At 51.8% G+C, this 12,749-nt stretch overlaps 1 protein-coding gene and 1 long non-coding RNA gene across 6 annotated transcripts in view; one reads left to right on the forward strand and one right to left on the reverse strand.

Annotated features, from left to right (window-relative positions):
• Polr3b (RNA polymerase III subunit B) overlaps positions 1-2,253 on the forward strand; it is a 98,255-nt gene extending 96,002 nt beyond the window's left edge. For all 4 annotated transcript variants that reach the window (XM_021258380.2, XM_021258379.2, XM_004844810.3 and 1 more), the window contains one exon: positions 1,652-2,253. In XM_021258380.2, the coding sequence (XP_021114039.1) occupies positions 1,652-1,781 (130 nt within the window). In that variant the 3' untranslated portion in view covers positions 1,782-2,253. The remainder of the gene's footprint in view (positions 1-1,651) is intronic.
• Positions 2,254-6,099: 3,846 nt separating this feature from the next.
• LOC110349159 (uncharacterized) lies at positions 6,100-10,776 on the reverse strand. Of its 2 annotated transcripts, none has more exons than XR_002394949.2 (3): positions 10,464-10,776; positions 10,193-10,378; positions 6,100-9,541 (listed from the first exon to the last, which is right to left on the reverse strand). It is a non-coding gene; the product is annotated as an uncharacterized LOC110349159 (long non-coding RNA). The 2 variants fall into 2 exon arrangements; XR_015443597.1 differs by having other exon boundaries at positions 6,101-9,541; positions 10,197-10,378; positions 10,464-10,775.
• Positions 10,777-12,749: the final 1,973 nt, after the last annotated feature.

The raw sequence follows: 12,749 nt of genomic DNA on the forward strand, positions 1-12,749 counted from the left end.
TACACATATGAACGATACATGTGTGTATCTGTGTAGACGTGCAGAGGTAGCACTGGGGCCTTTTGAGCTCTGAGGACCGGGAGGTGGTTAATGATAGAGAAGATGGACGTGCTTCCCAGAGCAGGATCCGCACGTGTGGCCTTCTGAAGAGTTAGCGTAGAGTGGGGTCCCAGTGTCAGGTGCTGACAGAGTCTCAGGTAGCTCGCCAGTGCAGCCCCTGTCCCCAGAACAGTCAGAGCGTGAGGTGTCTCCCAAGTGAGCCAGGGCCACCAGGCACATGGAGACGTCAGTTGTGTCGTCTGCACGCTTACATCGTTCCTGTCCGTGGGTCTGTCCTGTTCTGTCCCTCCCCAGGATGTCCTGTCTCCGAGGGTCACTCAGATGCATGCACACAGGCCCAGCCACAGTGCTTGCTTTTCTTCCCTAAGATAAAACTTTATTTTGCTGGTTGTAAAAAGTAATCCTTGCTCATTGTAAGATATTCAGAACTTACAGAAAATATAAGGCAGCGGTCATATTAATTTCCATTACCCAGGATGACCACTGTTAACATTTTAGTGAGTTCCTTGGCACATCTATGGTTGCCTGTACTTCTTTAATTTTCATCTTTTTAAAAAAAAATCGTGAGCTCTAATAATAGCACTAAAGCATTAAAGTCTTTTCAAGTGTTCTGGGACCAGCCTGTTGAGCACTGCTTTCTCGTTGCATGTTGTGTCCCAGACACACGCGCGTAGGTGTGAGTCTACACTGGCATGTTTCGTGGCTGTGCAGTGTGCATTTGTGTACTTGTCCTGTCCCCGCAGCCAGTTGCCAGGAGCATTCGAGGAGTCGCCTGCTTTATGCTCTCATAAATAGTGTGGCCATGAACAGTCTTGTGAGGTCCTGTTTTTGGTCTGAACCCCAAAATGGATAATTTGCTTTCTTCCCTGGAACCTTCTTGGTTGCAGTCGTTAAGACCTGAGCACTGTTCCCTGGCCCTTGCTGAAGGAAGAGCGAAGATAATCTGAGCGGAGTAGCAAATGCACCGGTCAGGAGCCTGCTGTTGGGATTGTGCAGGGACACGCGCACACACGCACACATTCCTTGGTTTTGTTTTACCAGAGAGACAGCACATTGACAGGAATAACTGTACCTGCAAGCCCCAGGGCAGATGCCCCTTTCCTCCACACAAGTCTTGCTTTTGCGTCAGAGTGACAGAAAGGGGAGGATAATAGTGAGCATCCTGTATAGAGTAACACACTAGCGTGGTGGGTGCTTACCAAGTAAGGGACGTTGACTGCATTGGTTGAGAACTTGGCAGTGTAGATCTGACCCTCAATTTCCGGTGGTTCAGATTTCTGGGGCTCTTTCAAAGCAGTTTACAGGCAGATGTTTTGCATTTTAAAGAGAAAGGTCTAGACAGACAGTAGCTGATCCGAGTCGGGTGCTGTGAAGACTGCAGGCAGGAACGATGGCTGTGCTTTTCATTTCGCCTCCTTGGCTGTTTCTGTCTCCCGGGCACGGGAGTTCATATTTGGTGATAGGACTGAGCACTTGGGAATGGAGAAATAACGGGTCCTGCGGAGGCTTCTGTAGATCAGATGCCCGCGCCTTATGTGCAGGCCTCTGTCTGCTGCCACCCTCACTCTGACACTGCCACCTTGAGTTTCAGGTGCCACTACTGCAAGTCCTCATGCCATGTGTCCTCTCTGCGCATCCCCTACGCCTGCAAGCTGCTCTTCCAGGAGCTGCAGTCCATGAACATCATCCCCCGGCTGAAACTGTCCAAGTACAATGAATGAGGCTGCCGAAGAGCAGGGGACCAGGCTGATCTCTGCCCCTGGGGATAGCTCCTCTGCTGCATTTCTCTCAAAACCAGAAGGAGCTGAGCTGATGGAGAAGTTTCCTGTGTTTGAGACAGCTGACCAGGCAGGAGCCCTGAGCCTCAGGGAGAAAGCCATCCACGTCCCACGGGGCACGCGGTCCCCAGGAAGTCTTCAGCTCGCCTGCCCCACCGTTCTCTGACTCTCGGAGGATGAGTGGGTCACGTGACTTGTCAGCCGCCACCATGCTGAGCCGGATGTGGAGGGAGGGGACAGGCGAGGGGCTGTCTTGGACCCGCCCAGACTTTGTGCTGCTAATCTTGGTGGGATGGAGTCCTCTCTCCCACCCTTGCTAAGCAAGGCTGTCTTTTTGTGGGCGCGGCCCTACTGTCCGGAACCTCCCTGATCGGACCATGAAATGATGTTTATTAAATGCCTGAACAGGACTTCATCATTTTGGGTACTTCCTCATTTCTGCTCTCCCGTTCCTGTCAGGATATATTTGCGTTTTTAATCTAGCAGCCTTCCTTACACGTTTCTGATTTGTTCTTAACTGTTCTGCCCTGAAACCAGGTAAATATTTGTACTGATTATTTATAACAGCTGGAGAAGTTTGAGTCATGCTCTGGAGTCTCATTCCCAATCCAGTGTGTCGCCTTGAAAAGGTTGTTAGCAGGTGTTAGACACCAACAAGAATCGGACTTCAGTGTCAGAAGAGGCAGAGGAATGGGGTCAACCGAGTTAAACACGCTGCAGTGCATGTTCAGAGCCGTTAGTGACTCAGGGTGGCGCGTCCAGAGCGCTCCAAGGGCAGCCTCGGGAGCCCCAGCAGAAGGCGTCCTGGGCCAGCAGCAGGAAGGGTGCTCCCCGGGGCAGCAGAGAGGTCGAGTGCCCCACCCTGGGCACCCGGCCCTCCTTGCTCCCGCCCAGCATTGGCACAGAAAGATTCATTACAGTCCTGCTGTGTCGAGGGCCGTTGAAGTTCTCTAAACTGTGACTCGCACTCTGTGGCAGCTGTGCCTGCCGACCCAGCAGAAGGTGCTGTGCCTGGCCACGTGTGGCACATTGTAGCACATCAGGTTGCAGGCCTCAGGGTCCCTGGGAAGGGGGCTGGCAGTGTGCTGGTACTGGTGCTGGTGGGGGCCTCATTAGTCATTCGGTGTTGGACACCGGACCAAGGGTCAGAACAGCAGGACGTGGCCTCTGCCCCAAGCTGCACAGTCTGGCAGAGGCGGCAGGGTGTGCCAGCCAGTCACAGCGCTGGGCCCTGACCAGCAAGACAGCTGCCCCTGTCTGTGCGCGGGAGGGAGCCTGGGAAACCCGTGCTGCACAGGTGAGTTTGGGAAGAATCTGAGGCACTGGGCCGCCGAGTGGCTCCCCAGCACCATGCCACTGATGGGGAATGGCAGGGCTCCCGGACCCCCATCCTCACTTAGGGCTTTGTTCTGGTTTCTTCGTATTTTTCAGTCACCAAAAGTGAAACTTCTTTTAAATTCAAATGTAACTGGGTGGTCATATTTCTTATAAATAGACCTTCTTTAAAAAACCATGCAAGGTCATTCTGACCATTTTAAGAGGAGTCCACCTAACCTAAGAAATTCTGCCTAACCTAGAAAATTTCAAGATACCAAGTTCACAAGACCTAGAAAGTCTGGGGTGTGGATCGTGACCTCCTCAGGGGAAACACTTGGGTCAGGTTGACAAAACCTGACAGGTACAGTACCACAAATTTCAAAAACCGGCAGGTACTACATTTGAATAGCTGTCTCTAAAAAATACTTCAATTAAAACAGAATTGGCAAGTTAGTCCTATTATAGTTTTTTTGTTTTTTGGGTACCGGGGATAGAATTCGGGTCCTTGCACTTTGCGAGGCAGGTGGTGGAACCACTGAGCTAAATCCCTGGCCCAGTCCTATTATAATTTTAAAAGTTATTTATGGTTTCTTCTTTTTAAAAACTACCAGTTCAATTTCCATTTCCAGTAATAATGCAGTAGCTCTTTACAGGTCACCTACAAAGCATGTTTCCCTCGGGCCTTGCTGAGTTAGAGACGACACAGGAACGAGGCTGAAAGGCCCCTAGAAACCCACATGCCAAACCAGGCACAGTGGTGCAGCACTGGGGAAGACCGAGCCAGAAGGATCACAAGTTTGAGCTCACCTGGACAACTCACCTCACCCCTGTCTCAAAAATTTAAAAAATAATGGGTGGGATATAGCTCAGTATGAAGGCCCTGGGTTCAATCAGTCAGCCCAATCCAAAGCCACTAAGAGACTGTGACTCCTGCCTGAGCTCGGGCAGAACGAAAGGGCCCAGGAGACAAAACCAGGCTCCAAGTCTTCTCCAGCGAGGCCAGCATAGCCCTCCTTCCTTCGTCAGCTCAGCTCTCGCAGCAAATCCCACAGATGAAGTGGCTTGGACGACACCAGAGGCTTAGTCCCCATCAACAGTGTCAGCAGCGTTGGCGTCTCATGAGGGCTCTTCCTAGCTGCTGTCAGCCACCTCCCTGGAGCCCTCACTTAGGGAGAGCATGCCTGGATGGCTCTGCTTGCAAGGCCACCAGTCACACTCTGAGGACAGCACCAGCCTTAACGACTTCCTTAAGGGCCTGATTCTTGGACAGGTCACTCCAGTTAGGGCTTCAGCACAGGACTTTTGAGAAGACACAGTTCTGTCCATCATCCCCTCAAGGCCTGTGCAGTCCTAGCAGCATGGTCTGGACTCCTGTTGAAATCTCCAATGCTAGATTTTTTTTGATTAAGGCTAGCTGGAGTCCTATGTGCCTCACTTATCTGTATGTCAAGTTCTTTTCCCCTCCTTGGGAAGTTTTCTGCCATCACTTCTATGAACAGTTTTTTATGTCATCTGCACTCTCTCCTGTTTCTTCGTTGACTCCAGTCAGTCTTATGTTATTCTTCTTTGCATCATCTAGCAGCTGCTGGATTGATTTCTCATGTTCCCTTACAATTTTAAAGCAGTTTTTCTTTTCCTCCTCACTAATTGCAATCTTATCTTCTGTGTGTGAAATTCTGTCCTCACATTGGTTCATTCTGCTGCGCAGACTCTTGATGGAGTTTTCAATCTCTTGGAAATCTGTTTGTATCTGTTTTATGGATTCCATTTGTTTCTTTCTTCTTTTTTTTTTTTTTTTTTGGTACCAGGGATTGAACTCTGGTGCTTGTGCTTGTGCAGCAGGCAGTGAAACCACTGTGCTAAATCCCAGGCCCAATTTTCTTTTTTTTTCTTTGGTACTGGGGATCGAACTCAGGTCCTTGTGCTTGCGAGGCAGGCGGTGGAACCACTGAGCTAAATCCCCAGCCCTTCTATTTGTTTCCTATGATGGGATTCCATCATGTTCCTCAGATCCTCTATTTTTTTATCTGTGTCCTCTCTAGATTTATTAATCATGTCTTGCACCATGAGCAAAATCTTTGCTGTTATCTGAGTAATTATTTCTGATTTCATTTTTCCGAGATCCTCTTTTGTTGCCAGTTCAGAGAGTCCAGGTGGTTGAGTATCAGATTGTTTCATCTCGTTTCCGGTTGGGGTTGCTGTAGGTGATCTGGAAGTCTGTTTTTGAGGCTTGTTTATGTGTCTTATTTCCACGGGGGCGGCGGCGGGGGGGCTTCTGCCACCCGCAAGGCTCACCTTCTCTACCCTAGGAGCTTGGGATGGCATCAGGGAAGCTTCCTTCCAGGTTCTGGGACCAGCTCAGCTTCTCTGCCCTAGGAGCTTGGGATGGAGGTCGGGGAGCTTCCTTGAAACCTCCTATGCTAAACGCACCTGCAGTTCCATCTGTCCCAGCAGAGATGTGTTTGTGTTATTAGCCAGTGTGTGTCAAGACGATCCCTCAGCGACATGTCACAGCCCTGTTGATGGTGTAAATCTGAAGTGTGCCCTGAGGACACCAGGACTGGGGCTTGATCCTCAGGCTGCACTGTTCAGCAGTAGGGCCCAGACTGGATTGTGAAGCGTTACCCTCACCAGTGGATTAACCCACGCAGGAGCTCAGAGCTAAATGGGCTGCTGGGAGGTGGGGCCCACCTGGAGGAAGTATTGTGGTCACTGGTGGCGTGGCTTATGAGGCTGTAACTTGGCCTGGCCCCTTCCTCTCTGGCTCTTCCCTTTTTCTCTGCCTCCTGGCTGCCATGAGGTGAGCAGCTTTCCCCCACCTTGCCTGTTGCCAGGATTTTCTGTTTCAGAGCAGCTGACTGTTGACTAAAGCCTCAAACCATGAGTCAAAATAACTTTTTCTAAGTAATGTTTGTCAGGTATTTTGTCCAGGAAAGGTGATTAATACAAACTCCTAGTTGTAAATAACCCCTGCCTATTAGCAGAATAAACTGCTGTGTCAACTGAAACCCTTTACGGTAGTGAGAAATGAATTGCCACTACATACACATCATAGGCAATCTCACGAATGTAATACCAAACAAAAAAGAAGGGAGGCTCAGAAGAATACATACTGCATCGGTCCCTTTCAAGCTCAAAACTGATCTGTGATACAAGGAGGCTTGCTCTCAGTTTTCTGTGTAGGAGGGGTGGCTGGGGACAGGACTCTAGGGTGCTGCTAATATTTTTTTGACCTGAATGTTGATTCTCGGAGTGTGTTCACGGTACAACCATTCATTGAGCTGCACACATGTAGGGTTTTCCACTTGTCTGAATGCATGCTAGGTGTCAGCACGTGTTAACATACCAACCGGGTGATGAGGTGGCGCAGAATAGGGCTCTAAACCTATGCCGCGTTCTCTTCACTTCATAGAGATGTTGCCCCATCTCTGGAATAGAAGACCCGTGGTAGCAGTGCCTAGAGCTCTTGGTAAGGTGGAGGGAGCCGATGCGTCCAGAGGGCTTGGCGCACAGTAGGTGCTGACAAATGTCACCCATTCCAAGCATCCTAACCATCACCGTTCTGAACCCTTGGCAGCAGCCCTGCGGGGGGAGAAGGCTGGATCGGGCCAGAGTCAGGGCAGGCAACCCGGAGTCCTGTGGGAGAGGGAGTCGGTGGAAGCCACCCGCTTGCTGTGGCAGGAGGGGGAATCGGAGGGCGCCTCCTGGAACAACCGTTTACACTGACTTCAAAGCGAGGCCTGTCGTCAGCACAGCAGCCCAGCGTGTTTCACGGAGCCCCTGGCATCAGGTCCCAAAGTGCTTCCATGTGGGGCGAGGGCGGAAAGGGTTTAAGAAGAAAAGAGCCCTTGATTGGGTGCTGCAGAACGGGATAGTTTTCAGCTGCTTTATTTGCAGTAATGAGCCTCCTGAGCGAGCACGCAGCGCCGGCCGCCGGGCCGTCCCTTCCCAGCCCCTGCAGGAGAGAGAAGAGTTTCAGAGACCTGTGAATAATTCCGCTGTGAAACGGATGGTCAGAAAAGCGACTGTAAAAATAGCACCTCTTTACCATCCATATTTACTCCATATGTGTCTTGGAGTAAATGTCGCAGGTTTCCTTTCTTGACTGAAAGCTGGACTTTTATGCCAGCCCACGGGGCCAAGCGTGGGGCAGTTAAGTCACACTGTGAAGAGGGAGCTCTGAGGATGTGTGGGGTGCCACCCTAGCTAAGTGGGTACTGTCTGCTGCCCATGCCAGGCTGCCGGTTTGAGTTCAGACTCGGGCTCCAGGAGCAACTAAGAGATTTATGTGGGCAAATCAAATTTGGGATCAGGGCGTCAGCAGAAAATTCCAGAATGACCTGAAATTCATGAGTCTAGCAGCTCTCACACAGTCAGAGGGGTTTGCGCACTTCTCAAGTCCAGCTAATAGCTGTCGTCCCATGCATCATAAATTTTGTCGGCTCTACTCCCAGCCATCCCCAGTGCTGGAGGCAGGGAGGGGTGTGAGTGGATTCAAACAGACGACGGGCCCCAGATCCCTTGTATTGGATGCTGGGGTGAAGTTTGCCTCCTCCTCTAGTGTAACTTGAGTGGCGGCTTGGTGAGTTTGCCTCCGAACACTCTCTCCTGTTGAGCACTGTATCTGAAGAACCTGGGAAAACTCACGATGCCCTCACGGTCTCTGAGATGTGGGGTCACCTGACTGAGCTGAGATGGTTCTCAAAGTGTGGCCCCTGGAGCGACAGCCTCAGTATTCCTTGAGCATTTCTGGGCCCTCCCCAAACCTGTGGAGATGGAGCCCTGCAGGCGGTTCCAGAGTTATCAGCCTCGGGAAGAGCTTTGGATCCACGATCTCCCAGCCTTTGGATCTTCAGGGGTGCCAAAGTGCCCCCTGTGGGAACTGGCCGACTGCTTTGCTTCCTCTTTGCTAGACACAGCTGCCCCTGCAGCAGCACATCGGACTGGGCCGCCTCCCACCCTGGAGCAAGTCCTGGGACCCCTGTCCGGGCCGGAGACCCTGTGCAGGGTTCTGGCCCAGGAGCAAGTCACCCAGAGTCACCCGGAGGCTCTTCTCCCGCAATCTCGAGTGTGGCCGCTCCCTGGAGCTAACCACTTGGTGTCTGATGCTGGGCCCTGAGCTTCCTCTTGCTCCTACAGCCCCCTTTCCACCCCACCTGCAGGCCCTGCCTGGTGGCCCCAGCTCAGGCCCCAGCCTGCTGCCCAGGTCCTCAAGGCGCTGTGCGGCACCTCCTCCCTCCGTGTAGCAGCTGTCAGCTGTAGTTTGGGTGCAGCACGGCCCCCCAGGGCTGTGGGGCATTGGTGTGGGGTTTCTCAACCCTGCCACAAGTCAGGGAGCCCTGACGTGGGCGAAGCGCTGGCCCCCGTGCTCTATGTGGCTGTCAGGCTCGAGCTCCTCCTGTGTCCAAGGGCAGCCCTCCCTCACTGTCACTTCACCTCAGGGGGCGCACTGAGGAGACTCGCCAGCCCCTAGCATGGTGCTGAGTGAACGAGGCCAGTGCAGCACTCAGAAGAGTGCCTGCTGCATGCTAAACAACGAGGCTTAGCTTTGCTTCCCGAGTGTGTAGGCATCACACTGGACCAAGTTCCATCTGAGCTCCCGCTGACGTTGTGGGCTGGGGCTTCCTTTGCTAGGGCATGCTGTGTGCGACAGAGACACAACTGCCCTCCGTTCAGAACCATGGGACCAGATGGCATGTAGGAAAGTGATCTATGTTATATGAAGCAGTTCAGAGGAGTCCCTAGATTCTGCTTGTGCAGATTTGTCCTCGAGAATCTTCGGGATAACCAAGTGACCGCAGTACCTCTCGAGTACACAGTTACAGTGGCCTCAGAAACGTCAGCTGCCTGTTGGTCCTTGTGTTAGATGAGCTTTCCTGGTACCATGCACTTTTCTTTGTCTGGTGATTACTAATCTTACTCTACGTCTGTAGTGTTACTTGCATTTCATTCACATTTGCGCTCAACCTGCTTCTCCTCTAGATCCAGCCTATTTTTTTATTTTCCTCAAAGACAGGCAGGTTTTCATCATTTACCAAATCAACCTGAGCTTCACACCTGCCTGCCTGCCTGCCTGCCACATGGGGGATGGTTTGCCCCAAAGGAAGCCCTGCCTTCCCCTCTAGTGGCCCTGGGGGAGCCCTCTCCCAGGCCAGGCCAGCTGCAGTTCTGAAAGCTCGGCATCTGCAGCTGTTGCTGGAGGTTGCAGATCTCCCTCCTCCGGACTCTGCATCTCACAGGTCCCACGTAGGTCTTCAGTCTGTCAGGATGTGAAGATGTGAACACGGGTGCGGACGAGAAGCCAGGAATGGGAGGCTGTGTGCTCCGCCTGCTGGGAAAGTTCTCGTTACCTCAGTCAGATGCTGCCAACAGCTAGGAGGAATTTTCTGTAGAGATGAGACAGGCATATTCTGATGGAGCAGATGTCACAGGACCTTTTGTTTTAAATACTGTCAGTTCGCATATGAGTGCTTCCATCCCACGTCTGAGTCCCCTGATGCGCTGACTGCTCCTGCCAGTCCCTGTGCTGAGCTTGAGTTTCCCTCAGACCTGGCGCACCGTCTTGGGCCAGCCGTAGCTGTGGACTGGGAGGCAGGAGCTCAGCAAGCAGACGCTAGTGCCACCACCTCCCAGCTCCGATGACCCTGGCAAGTTATTTCGCCTCAGTTTCCTCATCTGTAAAAATAGCAGTAGCACTTCCTTATAGGGCAAAGTGAATTCATTGTATGACCACATAGTGCTGAATAAGTATCAACCACCATGATTAACTGGAAGTGGCTTCTTAAAAAAAAATCTGTTTGCCAACCTCCTATAGTAATGTTTCCTCTCTTTAACTTGTCGGAACCAGCTTTGTTACTATTTTTATTTTTATTTTAGCTAAATGGGGCAGTGTGCATGCTGAGGTGGCTCGGGTGTGATCGTTAGAGTGATCCGCTTGCATTTTTGTTCAGAAACTCTCAAGTGTGTGCCTTTGGTGACAGTGGGGACTGGGTCACTGGTGTTTGCTCCCACACTCGGGAGGAAACCACTTCACGTACTTGCCTGATACTGGGCTGTGAGTTCGCACTTCTTGGGGTAAGAAAGCCTAGACGTGTGTGCAGGTCACTGCTCTGCGCATCTGCACCCTGCTGCCTCGAGCCTCCCGATCTTGATCTGCAAATACATGTATTCAGTGGTGTGTCTTGGGCTCAGCATTAGTGTTCTCCTCACAAGAATCCGATGACCTGCGTAAGAAAGAATTTGTGTATGCAGGAATCTTTGGCTCACTCGCAAAGGAAAAAGTCTCCCCTGGAAAAGCGCAGGCCTTACACATTTCGCAGACCCCCGAGCCCAGAGCCAGTCAGCAGCAATTAGGCAAGCACCGGAGATCAGAGGCGGAGCACACAGGAAACAGGCGGCGCGAAGATCAGCCCGCCACTTCTACCTCTGAGTTATGGGCGGCCGGGCTGCCTCCCCCTGTGTCCAATCTGTGCTGAGCTTTTCCTGCTGTGGACGCCCCCGGGACCTTCACGCGCCCCGTTCTCCTGCCGCTGCCTGAGCCTTCTCACAGGAACGAGAGGCGCCTTTGATTTTGAGTGCGCACGTCTGTTTTGTGTAACACTTAACTCATGTGCCAGAATCGTTCTCTACCCCAGGGGGGTCCTGCACGGGTGATTGGAATCAGCCCTTCTGTGAAGTCACAGTGCTCACTCACAGGGTGCCCGCCTCACCCTTCCTCATGGTGCTCAGCTCATTAAGCCTGGGTGGACCGGGAGAGAAGGTGCTGAGGGCAGAAGCCTGCCCGGCTGAGCCCAGGAAGAGATGGGCACAGCCACCAGAGAAGCTCCAGAGAAATACGATCTGCTGACCGCCTCACCTGGGCCCTCCAGGCCTTCCACCCCTGCTGTTGGAGCCCTGGCTTCCGGTCATCCTTTCAGCGACCCTGAACCAACAGTCCCACGGCACCCGCTCGGGTGAAGAGTAGGAGTAGTGACATCCTCCCCACAATGACACAGGTCAGAGTTTGACCCACTTGACCCATCCTGCTAGAGGAGGAAAGTTCAATTTACTGAGCACCTACCTACAAGCTAAAATCAGCCCTCCGGCCGCCCAGCTGGAAGGCATTGCTCGCCTCCCCCATGGATTCCCTCTGACCTGGGGTGGGGTGGGGGTGGTGTCTTCGTGCAAAATTCTCCATATTGTCAAGAAATGGAAAATCAACTTTGACTTCCAAACCTTTCACATGCCTTCTACAAGATTAGAAAAGTCTACAAGGTAATGTGTCAGCCACTCAGACGTGCGTTTGTCGTCTGGGTTATTCACACTGCAGCTCTGACATGCGTGTTACCATCTTAGCGTGTGAAATGAGTGACTTCCCATGAGACCCCTCTGCAAAGAGCCTGTGCCAGATCTGGACCCACCTCCAGGGGTCCTAGAAAGTTCTGGAATGTTCTCCAGACTGATGACGTGAAGGTGACCGAGGCCCCGGACACAGTACCCCAGGACACCAGGCCCTCTTCCAGGTCTCCTGTGGCAATGCAAAGGGTTTAGAGCAGCAGCAGCCTGTGAGTGACAGTGACATGGACTCAGCCCTAGTTCTGCAGCAAGGCCAGGCGGGCCAACAGCCCTGTCTGTTTGCTTTGATTCTTTCCCAACCACTGCCAAGGGGTTTCCTTGATCTTTTTGCTCGCCTGACTTCCGGGAGTTGCTGAAATGAGAAATGTCACTTGATGGTTGGAAAGTCACTGATCCGTCACCACTGGGGGAGCTGCCCAGATTCTACAGCCAGAGACCACACTGAGGAGAGCATGCATTTTAGAGATTGTATAGTACTTAAATGGAGAAGTGCTCCAATTTATGAAAATCTCCTTCAGGAAAACACCAAACTTCTGAGACTGGGGTGCTGGGGACTCCTAGTTCTTTCCTACAGCTAGGAATCCTTCAAGGGCTATAACAGTACATGTCACTGTGGACCAACTACAGAGCAGCACAAATGAAGGAACTTAGTGCCCCATAACCCCACCATCACACATAGCAATTGTGAACACGTGTGCATCCCGCTTCACACACGGGAAAGACAGATGGTTGGCCCCTTCCTCACAGTGCTGCAAGCTCTTCAAGTTTCACTCCTAGGAGAAATAAGAAAGGTATAAAATAGTATGTGTAAAAAAATAAAGGTGGGTATGTGGCCGAGGGATGGAGGATGTGAGTGGGTAGAGTGTACATGCATGCACATGTCTCCATCCAGCCCTCGTGTCTGTGGGTTCCAGATCCCCAGACACAAACCAGCCAAAGACTGAGAATAATTGGAAAATAATACAACTGTACTAAATGTACAGACTTTTTCTCATTATTTTTTCAAACAATGCAGCATCACAACTATCTACATAGCACTTGTATTAAGTGCAGTGTTATAAATTACCTAACAATGATGAGCATGGGTTAAGCATAAATACTACAGCATCACTCTAAGGGACTTGGGCTTCAGTGGGTGTCAGTATCCATGGGGAGGTATCCGGAAGCAGCCCCTGCAGATCCTGGGGATGGGCACCCCGAGTCTGCATAGCCTCTAGCCCTTAAGGTGTCACTGCTCAGGCAAGAGTTGAAAGGGTGGGC

The sequence above is a fragment of the Heterocephalus glaber genome, unplaced genomic scaffold (assembly GCF_053883595.1).
Source record: "Heterocephalus glaber isolate CG9 unplaced genomic scaffold, H.glaber_assembly_v1.0 deba00001572, whole genome shotgun sequence".
NCBI lineage: Eukaryota > Metazoa > Chordata > Mammalia > Rodentia > Bathyergidae > Heterocephalus > Heterocephalus glaber.